Genomic DNA, 20758 nt, shown 5'->3' on the forward strand with positions numbered 1-20758 from the left:
CCATTTTCTACCATAACCAAAAACCTCAACACCTTCCGTACCTTTTTAGGTTCAGACACTTAGACTAATCCTTCCTAGGTATTGGGAATTTCCTCACCCATCTCTCCACCTCACGATCTACCCCTGGCCACCAAAAATCTAGCCGCACTTTAGGTTTCATAGCTGACATGCACCATATCCTTTATGCAAAGCATCTAAAAGTTTCCCACGTAAACTCTTGGGTACGATTAACTTGTCAGCCCTTCTTAAAAGTTCATCAATACAAGAATATTGAAACCAAACATGCTTGTAATTCATCAATTCTTCCTCCTTGTCCCATTGCATATTTCATGCAGCAGGCAATCGATTCCTGTTCCGAAATAGCCTTAAAACTCATGTTCTCTGTATCTGCAATCATCTAGTCCTCCTCAATCTTGTCACAACCCCCTTGCACTGGAAAACGTGCTAAAAAATCAGCATTCACATTCTTTACACCTGGTACGTATTTTACCTTGCATGTATTTTCTTGGAACCGAATAACCAATTTGCTATGCGTGGAGTGGCATTTTCTGCACCTTTAGTCGTAAAAACATCAATCAATAGTTTGTGGTCCATTCATAGTTCAAACTCTGTACCCCACACAAAATTTCAAGTGCTGAATTCCCCACCAACAGGCCATGTCTCTGGGGTTAAGTAATTCAGTTCTGCACCCTTCAATGTTCTGGAAGCAAAAGCTATTGCTCTTTCATGTCCACTTCTCCCTCTTTGCATAAGCACTGCTCCCAATCCCCACATCCTAGGATCAGTTGCATTAATGGATTGATCGCGAGTGTCAAATGGAGATAATGCCACTGCTTTACTTATACATTTTTAATTCCGTAAAATGCTGTCTGACACGTGTGGACCACATGAAAGTATTCCCTTTCTTTATTCTTTCTCTCATAGGATATACAATATCAGCAAAATGATCCACAAATGTTGCATAAAATTCTGCCAGTCCCAGAAATGATCACAACTGGTCTTTGTCTAACGGATTTGGAGCATTCTTAATCGCCTCCACTAGTTTTAATCTGGGCTTGATACCCTGGGCTGAAAGTGTATGACCCAAGTATTCCAACTCTTCCAAAGCAAATTTGCATTACTCAATTCCACTGTTAAACCTGCATCACTTAACTTTCTCAATACTCACCTTAAAATGTCCACATGTTCACATTTGCTCCGACCCCAGATCAAAACATTATCTTAAAAAAACCCAACTTGATGTAAGTCTCCCGACAATCTGTGCATTACACTCTGAAAGACAGCAGAAGCAGACGCCAAGCCAAAAGGCATCCTGATAAAGCAATATGCTCCTTCCGGTGTAACAAATGAGGTTAAATGACGAGAATCATTGTGCAATAATACTTGGTGATAAGCACTGGATAAGTCTGTTATCGAGAAATGTTTTCTACTTGTTACTCCAGACAATAATTCTCCCATGTTCAGTAAAGGATGGCAATCAACCCAGATGTTACTATTTTAAATGTCTTAAATCCACACACATTCTGATCTTCCCATTAGGATTGCGCACAATAACAATGGAACTCAATGGAACTCAACCAATCTGACACTTCAAATGGTTCAATAATATGATCTTTTCATAGTTTTTCCAATTCCACCCTCAATGGAGCTCTAAAAGCCAAAGGCACACTCCTAGCTTTATGTACAACAGGCGCTACGTTCTCTTTCAGAATAATTTTATGTACAAATGTTTTTAGGTATCCTAGTTCCTGACCAAAAAGTCTAGGAAATTCACTTGCCCACCTCATACCGACTGTGGTTAACACCTGTTCAACACCATTGGGATCTAATTTCATTCCTAGTGCCCACCAGCCTAATAACAATCTACCTTTTTCCACAACATACACCGTACATGCCGTGCGTCTATCCTGAAGCCCTACCACTGCCTGAAAACAACCAATGATGGGTAATTTGTCCCCACAATATCCTTCTGGTTCAATGTGGGTTTTGCTCATGCGGCCTACCTTTTCCCAAGTCTCCTTGTTAATCAGTGTGTATGGGGAATAAATTCTGCCAACATCCATAAATCCATTCCACAAATGTTCACTTGACATTAGGGGCGTCGGTTTCATCTTCAGATTTAGATGACTCTCTCTATTTACGGTACTCACACAATCTTGTAACATCAAAACTTCTACTTCATACTCATAGTCAGATGACTTTCCCTCACCCTGCCTTCCCCCACAATCTTGATGTATTGTATTGACAACATTTGTTCTGTTTCCGTATCCACCTCCACTCTTACATATTCTTGCAAAATGTCCAATTTCTGACATTTATAACATTTCACTCTTATGGCAGGACAGTTGCTAGACGAAGCAATGTGTTTCACACTACCACATCTAAAACATGTTTTCCTATTACCTTGGTAATACTGCTTCTTCCCTTCCTCATTGGTCTTGCTTCTACTCCTGGATTCTTTAATTTTTCACACTCTCCACGTATTTAGACTTATTTTCAACCAGCTTAGCTACCATTATAGCTTTGTCTAATGATGGTTCCTTCATAGCTCACAACTTCTCTTGTACAATATTTGTCTGATTAATCAAGTGATCCCTTATAATTTCGTCCTGCATATCTTTAAATTTATATAAAATAGCTAAATTCTGCAACTCAGCCACGTTTTGGTCCACAGATTCATCCACACTTTGCGCATGTGAGAAAAATGTGTGTGTCTCTATGACCACACTAATCTTGCGACAAAAATAGTTCTCCAAAGCATTCATTGTACACACAAATTCATCAACCGCATCCTCATCCATATCCAAATTATCTTCCCCAACATCCTCAAAATTCCTCACACCTTGCAATGTTTTTAGTATCTTCCTACTCTCACCCCAGGGGTATGTTTAAGCATAGCTACCTTCCCTTTTGCTGTGAAAACTGCACCCCCTATTGCTTTCAAATATGTCTCAAATGCCTCACACCAGTCCTCCCAAGGCATCACCACCGAATCTCCTGGTTTAGTTAAAAATGTAGGTGGTGGAGGGATGGATGTCAACATGACTATGCTCAACTTTTGCACAACACTGACAAATAATACAGTACCCACTCGTACTGACTTCACAAAATACACTCATAAAAGTACAGTAAATATACAAAGCTTAATAACACTATAACCTATCCACTGCCCACAGTGTAACCCAAACTAAAAAAATGTAATAACTAGCTAATAAGCATAAAGTTATCAATGTTGTCCCCGATGTTGAACACAGGAAAAAAATACCTAGCTAGCAAAAATAAAGTCATCCCCGTTTTCCTCGATGTTGCATTCAAGATGTAAGAAAAGTAGTCTCAAATCCACCTTCAGTCTGTAATCTCAATTATAGATGGCTTCCACAGGATGCTATGTTTTTCCCTGTGTCTGTAACCACGTAGTCTTCTCTATAACTTTCTACTGCACTGTAGCCACTTAGCCCTCCTTCAGTTTCACACGCTGTAAGCAACTTGCTGCCCTTCCCGAACGGCAGGCTCCCAGTAAGCACCATTTCATATTTAAAGTTGCTCACAGAATGAAGTCATTTTCCATTCTGGCTGCAGTTAGTAACTCCCCCGTAACTTCAATTTCGCCAGCACAGCCGGCAAAAGTCAGATCTTCCACCCACTTTTGACCGAACCGCCGCTTCAGTTTCATCGGCACTGTTGGGAACGCAAACAGACACCAGCTTACATTCCGCCAGCTCTGATGAACAAGCACTCGGCGCACTTCAGCGTATTAATAAGACCACTGCACCTTGCTGACCTCTAAACAGGGCCCCTCTCATGTACTGTGTGCCTGCCAGAACCACCATGTGCATGCCTGCCAGAACAACCATGTGCATGCCTGCCAGAACAACCATGTGCATGCCTGCCAGAACAACCATGTGCATGCACATTGACACCGCAATCTTCGTCAATTGGCTCCGGTATCGTACTCTGCCAACTTGGAAAGCTGATAATTAGACACGTCGTGAGATCTCATGAATCGGGCTGGTGAAACGAATTCCTCTTATTCTATCCTCGTCGCCACTAAAATGTCCTTCTTCCACGAAGTAAAGTTACACAGATTGGCAAACGATGAAAGAGCTTTATTAAGATAAATGTAGTAACCAGCCCGGAGCCAGGCAGCCCACAACTGCATGAACACATTCCAAATCACTCTGTTAGATCACAGCCCCACAACATTCCAGCTCCATGTACCCAGATGCAACAGAAAGTAGTAACTTCAAATTAAAATATTTTAATTAAAAACTAGTATCTTGAGGAGAGAAAAAATACAAAGGATAACCTGCAACGATTGACAGTTCTGATGAGTTACAGCTCGTGCCACACTGTGTCCTCCTTTCTGTATAATCTTTTTTTTAGGTCTCGACTATTTTATATATATATATATATATTTCTATACTTCTCGTGCAGTGTTTTTTGGACATCATTGCATGTCTTCCGTTAACCTTTTATCTGGGATTTACCTAATTTCCCGTTTTCTCCTCACCATTTAGTCTCTGGCTCTACATTTCTCAAGACCTACTACAGCCAGCATAAACGGTTATCGTTCACGTCTGGGTATTGGTTTGAGTCAGGCCTTTGTAAGGTGGAGGTGGTTTACAAACCGTGAATACTGATGGGGTGGGGGAGGGTCAGAGGTGTTTGGCCTTAAACGTGCAGTACGTGCGGGATGTGACCAGTTTCTCTGTTTGGATAAAACTGTTGTCGACCCCACCTCCACTATGAAATCGTGATACTACACCACCATAAAAGTGTACTTTGGGGTGCGTTCAGATACAAAGTACAGTAAAAAGTAGAGTAACTTGACTCATTAATAGTTCTTTGGTTACCGTTTCGCTGCACACAAAACAAGCACTGGCGTTGCCAATAGGTCTCGCAGTAGGAAAGTTGGAGCTATTACAATTGCAAATAACAATGCCTTTTATTTTTGTTTTCATTTTAAAAACATAAAGGGCTTTGTCATTTACAAAACCAATAGCTCCAACTTTCCTACTGCGAGACCTATTGTGCACTGCACAGTGTGGGTGAAAGTGGCACTGCGTGTGTGTGAGTGTCTTTGAGTGAGTTGCGTCGCGTGGGTGAGTGGCGTTGCATGTGTGAGTGGCGTTGCGTGGGTGAGTGGCGTTGCGTGGCGTTGCGCGGGTGAGTGGCGTTGCGTGGGTGAGTGGCGTTGCGTGGGTGAGAGTGGGCTTGCGTGGGTGTGAGTGGCGTTGTGTGTCTGAAAGTGGTGCTGTGTGGGTAAAAGTGGTACTGCGTGGGTGTGAGTGGCATTGCGTGTGTGAGTGGCGTTGCATGTGTGAGTGGCGTTGCATGTGTGAGTGGCGTTGCATGTGTGAGTGGCGTTGCATGTGTGAGTGGCGTTGCATGTGTGAGTGGCGTTGCATGTGTGAGTGGCGTTGCATGTGTGAGTGGCGTTGCATGTTTGAGTGGCGTTGCATGTGTGAGTGGCATTGCATGGGTGAGAGTGGTGTTGCGTGTGTGAGAGTGGGCTTGCGTGGGTGTGAGTGGCATTGTGTGTCTGAAAGTGGTGCTGTGTGGGTAAAAGTGGTGCTGTATGGGTAAAAGTGGTGCTGTATGGGTAAAAGTGGTGCTGTGTGGGTAAAAGTGGTGCTGTGTGGGTAAAAGTGGTGCTGGGTGGGTAAAAGTGGTGCTGTGTGGGTAAAAGTGGTGCTGTGTGGGTAAAAGTGGATTTGCGTGGGTGAGTGGCGTTGCGTGGGTGAGTGGCGTTGCGTGGGTGAGTGGTGTTGCGTGGGTGAGTGGTGTTGCGTGGGTGAGTGGTGTTGCGTGGGTGAGTGGTGTTGCGTGGGTGAGTGGTGTTGCGTGGGTGAGTGGTGTTGCGTGGGTGAGTGGCGTTGCGTGGGTGAGCGGCGGTGCGTGGGTGAGCGGCGTTGCGTGTGTGAGCGGCGTTGCGTGTGTGAGCGGCGTTGCGTGTGTGAGCGGCGTTGCGTGTGTGAGCGGCGTTGCGTGGATGAGTGGCGTTGCGTGGATGAGTGGCGTTGCGTGGATGAGTGGCGTTGCGTGGATGAGTGGGGTTGCGTAGGAACTGGGATGTTTTGTGCATTTTAGCCACAACCCTGACTCCACCTACTGACCAAACACTCTGGTTATTCCCACCCTCCGATTCTCTGCCCACAGTTCCCCTACTATTTTTTCCCCACTTCGACCACTGTGTCAAGGAGAACTTGGTCGTGTGGGAGAGGCGAAAATGTCTTTTCGAAGGCCTGCTGGTTCCTCAGGAAACTATGCAACCTTTACACCACACCTTCTACCAACTCTAAATGTAAAACGTCGACTGCACAGTCCTTTTGTAAAATCGTGGAGGGACTTGCAAACTAAAGTCGCCAGTTCATAATTTTGTAGGCACAATAATATAACTGTACGATCTGACAAGACCGGCACTCATTAGGACTGACTGAAGATAAGCCTCGGAGGGGTCGCATCGCTTCGCAGCGTTGTTCATTGTTCCGGTTGGTCGTCGACTCTTACTAACAGAGCAAGTTAGAACTTGCCCAGGCCTCACAAGCACCGACTGGAGGCGTCCTTCCTGAGCATTGCCCTGAAGAACGGGGTAAATAGAGGTGTGTAAGGAATGTAAACCATGAAAAACATCCTCCACCAAGAAGTGAAAGCTAAACCATCACACATCTAAAACTGCAGACCTCTGATTAGCAAGCACGGCAAAGCCAATAAATATCGCCTTTAAAAGGTGTTAGCCGGTCTTCTGACTTTGTTAATGCCTTTTGCTGGTGCTGTGCCACACAGACAAATAAAGAAGACGGCCCCAAATCAATGATGTAAATGAAAGCATGAGTAACAACATATCTACATACATGCGTCATGACGCTGCAGCGGCCCCAACGTTATTGTGTATACATGCACATTCATCCTCCCACATGGGCAGCTATGCCTCATGACATAGGGACAGCTATTTAAAAAATAATAATAATAAAACCGTTCAAAGATGGTGAACATCAATCTGGAAAAGGTAAACAAAAAAAATATATAACAAGCGTTGGCAAAGCAGGCAAGTCTTTCATGCTGAAAGTGAAACCAGCCCTCGGCATTGCTGTGGTGGGGGAGGGGGGGGGGGGGCGGGGGAGAGGCAAGCAGGGTCGTGTGGGAGAGGCGAAAATGTCTTTTCGGAGGCCGGCTGGTTCCACAGGAAACTATGCAACCTTTACACCACACCTTCTACCAACTCTAAATGTAAAACGTCGACTGCACAGTCCTTTTGTAAAATCGTGGAGGGACTTGCAAACTAAAGTCGTCAGTTCATAATTTTGTAGGCACAATAATATAACTGTACGATCTGACAAGACCGGCACTCATTAGGACCGACTGAAGATAAGCCTCGGAGGGGTCGCATCGCTTCGCAGCGTTGTTCATTGTTCCGTTTGGTCGTCGACTCTTACTAACAGAGCAAGTTAGAACTTGCCCAGGCCTCACAAGCACCGACTGGAGGCGTCCTTCCTGAGCATTGCCCTGAAGAACGGGGTAAATAGAGTTGTGTAAGGAATGTAAACCATGAAAAACATCCTCCACAGATGCTGGGCCTGTTCGGCCTCCTTTGTATTTTCCAGTACTGTCGCTGTAAGTTCACATCTCCCGCCTACACAGCCTGATTCGCCCCGGAGATCTGGCTTCCTAATTAATGCTCGTTCGCTTATTAAGCATAATGTCGCTTTTCACGATTTTGTTGATAACAGACAGCCGGACTGGGTGTTCATTACGGAGACCTGGGCTTCAGATACTTCAGGACACGATCTGCTCATGGCCATTCCTGACGGCTACTTTCTTTATAGGCAGGATAGACCCTTGCGCAGAGGAGGAGGCATCGCCATTCTTCTTAAATCTTCCTTTCTCTGTGTGATCAAACCATTATCGATTCCTCCAGATCGCTTCGAATCACTTTACTTCTGTATCACTCTTTCTCCATCAGTCTCCTTTAATGGGATTCTGGTTTATAGACCCCCAGGTTCTAGGGCCAGTTTCCCTTTAGAACTATTGACTATCCTGGAACCCTACTTCGGAAAAGCGGCCTTCACCATCTTGGGTGATTTTAATTTTCACCTAGATGAGATCAACTCAAAGGACACAATCTCACTAGTCGAATCGCTAGGAGCATGTGACCTCGCCCAGCTTGTAAATAGCCCCACCCACAAGGCTGGGCATATACTGGACGGGGTATTTTCTAACGATGACAGGCTTTCTACTGGCCCCCCGTTACCACTGGTCTGGACAGATCACTTCGCCGTGCCATTGGAACTCTCTGTTCCTGTCCCCTGTTCTGCTAACTTGACAACCTCCCCATTCACCCTTAGGAGAAACTTTAGGAATATCTCAGATGAAGTTCTCGTCCCTCTGGTTTCCACCCCTGAATCTTTAGCTTCAAAAGACGCAGCAGAGGCAGCCCAAGTTCTGACGGACTCCATTTCTAATGCAGTGGAACAACTTGCCCCCTCATCTCTGCGCTATGTAGCTCGCCGAAAGCCTACGGCACCTTGGTTTTCCGATCAGCTTAGACTTCTGAGACAAGGATGTAGGAGCAGTGAGAGAAACTGGAGGAAATCTTGGGACTCTAATGATCGAGAGGCTCACAAGTCTGCGCTACGGGCATATAAACGGAGAGTGGTAATAGAGAAGCAGGAATACTTCTCCAATCTTACCAGCTCTCTCTCCTCTTCAAGGGAGCTCTTTAAAATTGCCGACACCCTATGCTCCCTGCAACTCCCTGACCCCGTAGTCAGCTCGCAAGAACTGTGCAATAACATCTCTGACTTTTTTCATAATGAAATTCTCGACATACATGTCTCTCTGGAAGCCCATTGCCTTGCTCTTGATCAAAGCATCCCACCTGTCATATCCAGTCTCGATTCTTTAGGCAAAGATCCCTCCCGCCTACTCATGGAATTCCCATCTTTATCCCTGGAAGGACTGAATCTACTTCTCGACAGGACCAAATCGGCCTCCCCCCTTGATCCTCTACCTCTGAAAAAACTGAAAGAGTGTAGAAATAGCCTTCTTCCCCCTATGCTTGAGGTTATGAACAAGGCTATTACCCAGGGTTCTTTCCCCCCTGTGTGGAAGAAGGCAATTGTGAAACCTCTTCTTAAGAAACCGTCCCTCGATCCGGCCCTTTTGAAAAACTTTAGGCCGATCTCCCTTCTTCCAGCTCCCGCTAAGATGCTTGAGGCGCATCTGAATTTTCATCTGTCCTCCTTTCTCGATTCATCTGAATACCTTGATAACACGCAACATGGTTTCAGAAAACACCACAGCACAGATTCCGCTCTCACTTGTGTGGTCGATAACATCCGACGCAAAGTGGACTCTGGCCAAACTACGGTTCTGGTTCTGTTGGACCTCACGGCCGCGTTCGACACCCTGTCCCCCGCCATTCTTACATCTCGGCTGAGGGAAGCTGGTGTTATGGGACCGGCCCTGAGCCTCCTCAATTCCTTTCTGATTGAAAGGGAACAGAGAGTGATGCTTGGGAACCACCTCTCCCCTGCCAAGTCATTGCAGTGTGGGGTGCCACAAGGGTCGGCCTTAAGTCCGACCCTGTTTAATATCTATGTGGCCCCCCTGGCAAGACTAGTTAGATCTCAGGGGATGGAGGTGGTGTCCTACGCAGATGACACCCAGATTATGGTGTCACTAGCTCACACCTCTGTCAGTACATCTGCCGCCAGTTTCAGGGTATGCATGCAGTATGTGGCAGACTGGATGACTATAAACTCCCTCAAACTGAACGGCGAAAAAACGGAGGTGTTGATCTTTGGGAAGGACCAAGACGTCTGGTCGAGTGAGTGGTGGCCTTCTTTTCTTGGCATCTGCCCCACTCCCTCCCAATCTGCCAGAAATCTTGGTGTAATATTTGACACCTCGCTTTCTATGTCCCTACAAGTCAACAGGACCGTGGCCACCTGCTGGGGTGTGATCAGGATACTGAAATCCGCGGGTATCTTTTCCCCGAGGCGCGTAAACAAGTTGCAGTCGCCCTGGTGGGCTCGAGGTTAGATTACTGTAACTCTCTGTATATGGAAGCCAATAAAAGCCTGATACACCGACAGCAGATTGTGCAGAATGCTGCAGCGCGCTTTGTCCTGGATCTTCCGAAAACTTCTTCCGCCACTTTCGCCAAGAAAAACCTTCATTGGCTTTCCGTGCAACACAGAATTTCTTTTAAAATTCTGTGTCTGGCCTACAGAGCATTGAAAGAAGGTCCCTCAATTGCTATTGGCTCTCTTCTAATGCGTTATGTCCCTACAAGAAGCCTTCGCTCTGCGGGACTCTGTCAACTTGTTGTGCCCCGCTTCAAACTTGCTAGATGGGGAGCCAGAGCTTTCTCCGTGGTTGCCCCGCAGCTTTGGAATTCCATCCCCATTGAAATAAAAACTCTTCCTTCAATCGAGTCATTTAAAAAGGCCCTCAAAATCTGCTTCTTTAAGAGGGCCTACCTATGAGAGAATAGGGCAGAGGGGGGGTCCTAGCTTCTGCATTTGATTTAGGCGCCTTGACGCCCACCGGGCTAAGTTTGCGCAATATAAGAACAGTTTCATTCATTCATTCATTCACCAAAAAGTGAAAGCTAAACTATCACACATCTAAAACTGCAGACCTCTGATTAGCAAGCACGGCAAAGCCAATAAATATCGCCTTTAAAAGGTGTTAGCCGGTCTTCTGACTTTGTTAATGCCTTTTGCTGGTGCTGTGCCACACAGACAAATAAAGAAGATGTAAATGAAAGCATGAGTAACAACATATCTACATACATGCGTCATGCTGCTGCAGCGGCCCCAACGTTATTGTGTATACATGCACATTCATCCTCCCACATGGGCAGCTATGCCTCATGACAGCTATTTAAAAAATTATAATAATAAAACCGTTCAAAGATGGTGAACATCAATCTGGAAAAGGTAACCAAAAAAATATATAACAAGCGTTGGCAAAGCAGGCAAGTCTTCCATGCTGAAAGTGAAACCAGCCCTCGGCATTGCTGTGGTGGGGGGGGGGGGGGGGCGGGGGAGAGGCAAGCAGGGAACAAGTTAAACAAGTTTTTAAAGGAGACGAAACTGAAAGCCTTTGAAGTACACAGGCATGCTGTGACGGAGGTGTGAGAGGTCTGGCAGGGAACAGATGGCCTGGCCGTGAAGCAGGGGGCGGGGCAGCGCTGGGGAAGCCTGTGGGAGGGTGATTGATGACTTTGATGTGGGGAGGGAGGAGAGCCTTTTGCGAGCCTGCAGGAGAAATGCTGCCGATGCGCGTGCATGTTTAATCATGTGATTGACGTGAACTGCATGAAAACCGCGGGGCTGAAAGCCCTTGGTTTGACGATGATTTTCGCCACTTGAATTCTCGCTTGCGCGCATCGATAGGTTGCGAGACCTAAAAATTAACGCAACTCCCCTGGGGCTTGATATATAAGGTTACAAGATGATTCAATTCCATCGATGACGTACTGCACCAGCCTTTGGGATTCCCTTAACAACTGCATGCACTGTGACACTTTTATTCTTAAATCTCTTAGACAAATTTACTCACATTATTGTAATGATAAAAAAGACACCATGACAGGAATATTGTGTCCCTTAACTTCACTTTTAATGTGCATTGCACGTCCGGATTGTGCCCCTGTACTTACAACTATGCAGATTATGCAATTTAAAAACAATTATTTGCTCAAGATTAAATGGAGATGGTCAACGTATTTGTAAAACCTTTTTTTTTAAAGATCTCTATTATTACCCAACGAACGGGGCCTCATTTTATCGACCTCAGAAAAATTTAAGACTGAGCCGACCCACCGGAATTTTAACTTGTGATCACGAGGTCGAACGCAGGCCTCTACATTGTAACATTAGCCTAATGATCTAACAGAGCCGGAAGGTCAACACCTTCAGATCTCAGGCCTTTCCTGGAAACAGACAAGCCACCGAACTATCCCGGTACAAGACTTTACACCGCTTCTAAACTGCAGAAGGCAGCCGACCCTCCTCCGCGACTGGGCTGCTCTGTTCCTGCTCCTCAAACAGCTGTTGTGCGTCACTTGCACACGCTCACATTAAGTTCCTTGTTTGAACTGAGAGGTCATTGGGTTCCTGCCAGTTGCTGATACAAGATACATGGCTACCCTGCTGCAGCTCCACTTCGACAGCTGCCCATGGAAGCATCAGACTGTCGCGTCCCCATACCTGCAGGATACCCTGTGTGTAAAATGAATGAAAAAGATAGGCGGGGCTTCAACTCCGCCTCTGAAAGCTTCGGAATCCGTATTGATTCCAAGAAGCCCTCGCATGTCACCTCACATATCACATCACTCAGGGCATGTTCTATGACCTCAATGATTTATGTATGTTTGTTTTGCAGCATAAATAGCTCGTAGGTAACTACCATATTATTTTTCTACCTTATTATGTACAGCCTGTGTCCAGCTAATAAGTTTACAAAAACTATGTGCTCCTTATGCACCATAGGTGTGAAGAGGTATTGAACACGTTAGGAATCTATGTATTAAGGAGTGAGCAGGTGGCAGCTGAATTGTGTTCAATATGTTCTACACAGAAGGTTTTTGGTACTGCAGAAAAAGTTTCCAGCAGGGAAAAGATTCTGGGTACAACAAACTAAGCTTTTTAAGCAGCCTTGAGTTAGGAGACAGAATTATCTCAGCATGACAATTTCTATTTAACGAAGAAGAATGTGCACAAGGTACCAACCTATGTACATGTGCTTATTTTGCTTCAGAAGATAGGCTATTTGTAAGGTTTTCACCACAGTATGAAGGCTGCAGGTAGTATGATCTTTAGCACATTCAGATCTTGGCTATTTTAAGTGAATGGCCGCTCTTTGGACAAGTTTTGCTCAGAGTGTACACTGCGCTTAGTAGATACATTTTATTAATCTATAGTATATTTGTCATGAAAGTATCACGGTCTGCAAAACGTCTGATACAGAATAAACTCTTTCCACAGAATTAACAGTTTACAGTATTCACTTCTCTACTTATATCAACTAATTTCTCAATATAGGTTTGGTGACTGGAAGGGTTTGATACAGATAAAAACTGTCCAGAATAGGGCATTGTTTTTGGAAGAGACATTCAGTATTTTGGGAACTTAGCTTGTTCTGAACAGGTGTTTACAGATTGAACGCTGTGGTTTTCCATATATCTATGGTTGGTTGTTAATGTGAGCTACTCTGCCCCTGAGGTGTATGATATAGGGTTAATGTGGTACACAACCCATACCATCTACAACTAAGGGAGTTGTTCCTGTGTTGGCATTTATCATGGCTTATATTCTTCAGAGTTATTTTGTACTTAGATTTATAGCTCCAAAGCTATACACTTTTATAGGGCAATGTGTACAAAAAAAGCTTGGATGAGGTCATAGGTAATGTTACGGAACATGCTTTGAGTGCTGTCATGTGATGTCATAAGCAGTGCATGGAGGGACGCAAGTCATAGTGAGTGCTACATCTGCTGAATTTCTCTCAATTGTTTTTTCTTCAAGATGTTAATGATGTCACTGAGAAATTCACTCAAATATAACGTTATTTTACCCTTTGTTTTTTTCAGTGAATATGTATATCTCAAAATGTTTAACAGGCAGCCTCTCCGTTTGTGGTCCCTTGGAGTTGCCGACATCTTGGTCCTCTTGTGCTCTGCATTCTGTGCAACATTGGGATCCGCCCTCAAATAATTTCTACCATCCTATTCCATTGTCACAATCTCAAAGGGATAGTCTCCCTCTGTGGTTGAAACCTCTCAATTTGGAGAGATGGATTTCTCTTTTTTTTCTCCACTCTCCCAGTTAGAGTGACAATGGATACCATCATCAAGGGCTAGTGAGCAGTGCCAAACTCCATTTCAGCACAGGGTCTTTGGAGAGATTACAAAAGATGCAGTTCTTCAAACTGGAGAGAGAACTCAATGCAGTTTCAATCCAGGATCTACCAGAAGGTTAAACGATGGGGAAGCAATGCTGTACCTAAACAGCCAGTTTGGAACAGGATTCTCCCTCCTTGATTGATTGGTTCTAAAGTATCAGACTAGGCAGAGAAGAAGCTGGCATCTGTGAAACCAGTTCATATGTAAGGGAACTTCAACACCATAGCAGACGCGCTAAGCAGGTGTTTCCATACTTCCAGAATTTAAGGATTACAAGGGATGTATTTCAGATATTTTGTCAATTCTAAAATAGATTTGCTTTCAGATCATCGCACTGTCCTTCTTACTTTCTTTTTTCAAGGTTCAGGGATCAGAAGACAGAGGCTGTGGACACCTTAACATGCCCTGTGCCGAAATAGCTTTTGTATGCATTCCCTCTGATTCCTCACGAATTCAGGGGGAGAAGGCAGAGGTTATTCTGAGGACTCTTTTGGCCATGGAGACATTGGTTTATGCTGTTGAAGAAAATATTGGTGTCCCAGGTTTGACTCCTACCTCTGGATACTGCAGGGTCTTTCTTTTGAGCCCTTGGCAGAACCTTCCTTAAAATTATTGACCTTAAAGGTGGGGTTTTTCTTGGTTGCGATAGCCACAGCCAGAAGGGTGGGTGAACTCTCTGACTTGAGCTGTAACTCTCCCTTCCCCCAAAGATTTTCGATGACCGTATTGTTTTAAAGCTTAGTCCATAATTCCTTTCAAGTCTGGTGGCTCAGTGCGTCCACTGTAGGGCCTGGGTTTGACCTCATTGCCACAAGTTCAAATCCCGGTGGGCCCACTCAGCCTTTCATCCTTCTGAGGTCGATAAAAAGAGTACCATAGAGTTGGGTAACAACAAACATCTGTTATTCACTGCCAAGATACCCTTGAGTGAAAGTGCGCTTTGTAAATACATGTTATGTTATTTCTATGGTGAATTCTATTTTTCACAGATCACAAGAGATTGGTCTTCCTATTATTCCATCTTATTTTAACTCTGAATCGCTTTTGAATTTGATGGGAGCCGTCAAAATCTACTTGTCCATGTTGGCTGAATTTAGATTCAGTGGTTCCTTTTTGTTAACTTGGGCCAGGTCAATAAAAGCTAAACATCTCCACTTTCTTCATTGATGAAGAAGGTAATCTCTTTCCCTTACAAAAAAAACCTGTGCTGAGCCTCCTATTTCCTTCCAGGACCGTTCGACCTAGGGGATGGCTGCCCTTGGGCAGAATGGGGTGGTGTTTACATCGCTGATGCTTGTGCTTCAGCAATCTGGACATCGAATTATACTTTTGTTGATCATTACAGATTACATTTAGCTCAGGGGGTCAGAACTGTAATTAGAAAATGCATGTATATTTTGATATATTACATTTACTGTTGCATAAATTCTGTACACTGTTCTTTGTCGTTCTTTGGTATTCTTGCAATATGTAAGGAATGGCTGAGGAGTTAATACCTGGGTTATGTACTGGCAGACTACATTACTCTAATTCCAGATTCCTCATCCTATTGCTTACATTCCCATTCTACGGGGAGGGAGTTATTTATTTTAAAAACGGGGCGGGGCAGGGTGCTTGGTAGTTGTGACCTTGGTGAGTTCCCTCACCGTAAGTGCTATATTTGAGTAATATGGAATCAAAGTAATGAAGATAACCGGTTAGTAATCCAGGTATTATTCTCCTCCAGAATACACAAGTGTGGGATTTCCAGGGCATAAAAAGCTGAGTGATCCTGGGGGATTGGACAAATGTAAGTCCGGTAACTGAAAACTGTGACTATGTGAGTGGGACTTGCATCGAAACATGGTTGGAGATAAGGCAAGAGTAGTGGAAAAGCCCATCATATTAAGGGTGCTCCCCGGGGAGCTTTCAGAAAACAGGGACTGGGCATTAAGAGGAAGGAACGACTTGGAAACGTGTTAATACTGAAGGATGTAGCCCTTTCTGGGGGTCGAGTACCAGATATAATACAAGTTAGGAACAAGGAAATCGGAATACAGTACACCAGTAATGTGGAAAGGGGAGGCAAGATTTGTAACATAATGAAAAATACAATTTTTCATTATAAGGAAAGCATAATATTGCTGAACATCTATTTGTGGTTGATGCAGTAGTGAATAAAGTTGAGCCTCTGTTTCCTAGGTTATTTCCTCCTACTAACAAAGTAAGCTGCACTTTGCCTCTCTGTTTCTCACATTTTCAGGTGGAAAAGAGCTGGTTTGTTTAATCATGTCCAAATTGAAGTATTCTATAGGTTATAAAGAGATTTTGTATCATGTGTAATATAACTGAATAAAAAATGGAAAGGGTAAAATAGGAGAAATAAATGCAAAAGAAAGTGGTTGTCTAAACAGGAAAAAAAGCACGGGATGCTATTCATTTCCCTCTGTTAGACTTGTTTTGGTAAATAGTTGCTTTCACAATACAACTCAGGCAACTCTGCCAACAGATTGTGATGCCTGCAGATGGATCTTGAAAGCGAATGATATCGTTTAATTACCGAAATGTTCTTTATGTATGTGGAGTTGTGGGTTGGGCGGACCGGAATAACAGGCTGGGAGGCCGGATGTAGTGAGCTATGTTTTCGGATTTATTCAGTGGTAAGACACACACAGTATTGTTCCACAGAGATAAAGGGAAGAAAGTCCGGATGGAAGCGTCGAGACGGGTGGGTTCTGATGTAGGGTTGGTGTCTTGGTCGGGATCCTCTGCAGGCTGTTGTCGTCAGGTTACGGTCGGGTGATGGGTCTCCTCGGAGATATGTAAGAGAGAGTACAAAAAGGGGTTAGTCCAGTTTAGCGAGGACTAGCGAGTACTTCCACCTTCACCGGGAGTGAGTGGGCCAGGAAACGAACGTGGGGGAGGTGGTAAGGGCAGATGGGGATAGGGTCGAATGAGCAAGCGGGAAGGGTATAGTGACTGGGGGTGCCCGGGATCAGTGCGAGGTTATATACAAAGTGCTCGTGATATTTCTATTATCTAAGGGGATAGTGTAGGGTGCTCGTGAGGCTCTATATACAAGGCTTTACAGGAATATACAGTATATTTACAAAGGGACACGGAGAAAGGATAGAGCGTACTCACGTGCCCCGCCGCAACTCTCATCCGAGTTGCGGCCGCTCTCCAGCCACCTCCGGAGGTCGCCACCAGTCCTCCGACCACAGGTCCTCTTCTTCGCTCTCCTCTCCGCTTTCCGCCTTCTCTCCGACATCCTCCTGCCTTCCGCTCTCCGTCGGGGGTTCCGCGCCGTTCGCTTTCTCCTGCCACGAGTCCGCTGGGCTGAACCAGGTCTTGTCTGCTCTCCCGACTTTTCTATGTTCCTGGCGGAGTGTGGTTGACGCGCTTCCGCTTCCGGATGGGTCGGGTTCCGGGTCACCAGTCGGGAATTCACTTCCGGTATCCGGCTTGTCGGGTTCCGGGTCTTCGTGGGTTAGCGGATCCTGTGGGTGAAGAGAGGAAGTCCGATGACCTAGGGATGCTGTTCGTTCCGGCGTGGTGGTGGGAGACCCTTGGCTGTTCCGCCCTTCCGATGAGGTAGGGACCACTGATTTTCCACAATGTATCAAAGGTGAATAGATAAACAGGACCCCATCAGATACTTTCAAATCTAAGGACAGGTATTTTTATGACAAAAATAGTTGTCTTAACTAGTGAACAGTCTTCATTAGTACTACTGCCTTTAAAAGAAAAGTAAGCTCAAATGGAGGAGATATGCAATGTTAGAAGAGTTATTCATGAGTCAATGAGCTGAGAATGGGGGAAGGGGCGGAGAAACTGCAGAATGGGAAAGAGGGTCTCTGATTGTGGAGGAGGAAATTAATGAGGCGTGCATGCCAAATTTGTGCCACCTGAGCCTACAGCAGAATTGATCAACTGCAGCCGAAATTCCTTACTAACATGTTGCATTACCTTTTTGTCGTCCTTATAGGTGTCATCCTTGGTAATGACGGTGGTGCCATTTCGCAGATGATCTGGCCATTCCGCTTTGGGCTGGGAGGCCCCATTGGCTCTGGGTGCCAGTACTTCCCATGGATCCATGTGGCTGACATGGCTGGAGTCATCACCTATGCCATGGAGACAGAAGCAGTGCACGGGGTTCTAAATGGTGTGGCCCCGAGCACAGCCACAAATGCAGAGTTTACCCAGTGCTTTGCCTCGGTCCTAAGCCGTCCGGCTTGCATCCCTCTTCCAGAGTTTGCGGTCAATGCTATTTTTGGGACGGAACGTGGTGTCATGCTCCTGAAGGGTCAGAAGGTTATTCCCAAGAGGACGCTAGCAATTGGTTACAAATTTTCTTTCCCAGATCTTTCCTCTGCCCTTAAAGACATTGTGTCCTAAAAAAAATGGACTACTTGTGGACACATTACCTGGAAGCTTGACCAGATTTCCAGAAATGTCAATTTTCACCTCGGACCTAAGCTATGCAGGGTGCAGCTATCTCAGTAAGGATCTCTCTTTTTTCTCAGAATAATTAACTTGGTGAGCTTTTACCCTTCGCAGGAAGCCCAAGCACCCTTGATAAGGGAGTTGGTCAGATTGCCTGTCAGTTTTCCCCACTTCTGTTGTAAATCCTAAAACACATAAGAATGTTTCAACAACATATCAGATATTGTCCTAAAAAATGATGAATTCTCCCAGGACCATTTACAAAATTGGTTACTTTTGAAATAAACATGTATGCTAGGCTCACTAACCTTTAACCTGAGATGTCATATGAGGCGCTTTACAGACAAACTACACAATTTGACGCAAAGTTGTTTAATGTTAAAATGTTTAAAGTTCAGTTTGCAATTTAACAAAAATGCAATGGAATGCTTCTTTCAATAAAATCAGCATTAAAATCTGAGGTTTTATGATCAAGTTGGATTTCTTTTTTTTTATGATGAGCCTTTTTTGTTGTTCTGCATCTGCACCAATTTCATGCGGCTGAAATTTTCAGTTACGTACCCAACTTTCACACAATTTCCCCTATGTCCCCACGAGCTATTGCAACGGAGGTCATGAAAACGTAATATGAAACTTCAAGAGAATTCAGGAATCTAGAAGAATAGGTTCTGTTATCACAGTTTCTGCAGTAGCATGTCACAAAGTTTACAAGACCCAAATACCTTTTTTTAGCAGTCGGGCTGAAGAACAGTACCCTTTCACCTAACATTAATAGAAAGGGTGGCAGCTTAAAATTATTGCTTGCGTTTGCCAGGCACCTTATTTGCCATTTGCTCAAGCATTTTCAGACCCAGAGAATGTCTGTGTTCAGCCATTTTAGAAGCAGCTGGAGAGGTGCTGTCTGCATCTTTAGGCTAATATTTCACCCTCTTCACGTGTTATTCCTCTTGCTACACTACGTAAGAACTAAACTTTGTATCTACATCTTCTTAACCATGTCTGTATCACAGACTCCATGCTTGCTGAGAGCTGCCACTCCTCACCAACACGAGATCCACCTCTGCATGTCGCATCACATGTGGTTTCTCACACGATTCTGGCCTCTTTTCTGCGTGTCTAAATGTGCCTCCTTTTAGACGCTGAAATACGCAGCACAAGTTAGTGGCCTTGTATTCAGAAAGAGGCCCCAATGTAATTCTGACTGCATTACTTTACTGCAGTTTCTGGGCCCTGCGATCTGAATCCAGGATGTGCACCACACTAAAAAATCGAAAGCCAGTTTAGATGCCACATCAAACGTATTAAAGCTCTGCATCCCCATATACTTAGCAAAGGATGCAAATGTCAAAGAAAGAGCATTGGCTTTCTGAATGTAGCACTATGGAGGTAGTAGGATGCCCCTTTAGGTAAGAGGAACTTAATCCTTAGGAGAGGTGTTTCCTTCTGAAAAGGTGGCTGGTGGAATTCATGATTTCAGGTTAAGTATCATTTCGGAAATCTTATTGAGGTCTCGCTCGCACTGTTCATTCTGTAGCACAAAGTCCACCTCCTGCTGTTTGAAGATGGGAAGGAGTTGCTGGCGAAGCTTGGAAGTCTCACGCTTTCCACGCGGCAAGCTTCTCTCCACTTCTTCCTCTGCCATCTTCTCATTTAATGGAAGTCCTCCTGCCTTCCGATCACGCAAGTGGAAGATCTCGGTCTGCGAGGATGCACGGGGGACAGTGTGAGACGTCCTGTGGCTCACAGAGGAGTGGGACTTGATAACCTTGGTCCTGTAAAACAATACAATTGTGGTAAATATCTATTCAAGTTGCTTGCAATACAAATCAGAAAGACAGAACTAAAATAAGGATCATGCAACACAGCCCAACCGCATCGCAATGTATATCAAAGTGATCTAAAATGCTACTAAATATGCATGTAAAACCTAGCAATAAAACTTGATTCAGTGTGCATCTTTTCTGCAGCATAGCATCTTCGTATTCACACTTGAATATTACAGGCATTGAGCGGGAAAATCAGAGACCCTAAATACTTTGCCGCTCAACTTTCAGAGGAACATCCAACAACAGACGATAGTGGTGTGAAGATCAAGTCATAATTCTCACAAATCCTTTTCCATCTACAGAGTACTGCCTCAAGTGTTACTATCAGCAGCGGAATACTAGCGGAAGTAGAGGCACATGGGTCGCAGAGTTTCAATAGGCCTTGTGTGTGGGCTGTTTACCCCTCATATGTTTGAAGGAAAGCAATTTCTAACTTTATGAACCTACAATGGTCCTCTGACTGACTGATATGGGCACTGATATGTGTGTTCTAACTGAGCATATTAATTTTAAGCACAGTCAGACTTTGCACCAGGGATTCTTGGCAAGCTAGTTTAGCTTTGTAGATGACCGCATGGAAAGGACTTCATGC

The 20758-nt window shown here is 44.7% G+C and overlaps 2 protein-coding genes across 2 annotated transcripts in view; one reads left to right on the top strand and one right to left on the bottom strand.

Moving 5' to 3' along the window:
* Positions 1-18800, top strand: part of LOC147715131 (epimerase family protein SDR39U1-like) — a 98608-nt gene extending 79808 nt beyond the window's left edge. The window contains exon 6 of the mRNA XM_086923617.1: positions 17883-18800. Coding sequence (XP_086779743.1) covers positions 17883-18292 — 410 coding nt within the window. The 3' untranslated portion in view covers positions 18293-18800. The remainder of the gene's footprint in view (positions 1-17882) is intronic.
* LOC147715132 (NEDD4-binding protein 1-like) overlaps positions 18700-20758 on the bottom strand; it is a 411610-nt gene continuing 409551 nt past the window's right edge. The window contains exon 7 of the mRNA XM_086923616.1: positions 18700-20112. Coding sequence (XP_086779742.1) covers positions 19806-20112 — 307 coding nt within the window. The 3' untranslated portion in view covers positions 18700-19805. The remainder of the gene's footprint in view (positions 20113-20758) is intronic.

This window comes from Lissotriton vulgaris, chromosome 5, assembly GCF_964263255.1.
Source record: "Lissotriton vulgaris chromosome 5, aLisVul1.2, whole genome shotgun sequence".
Taxonomy (NCBI): domain Eukaryota; kingdom Metazoa; phylum Chordata; class Amphibia; order Caudata; family Salamandridae; genus Lissotriton; species Lissotriton vulgaris.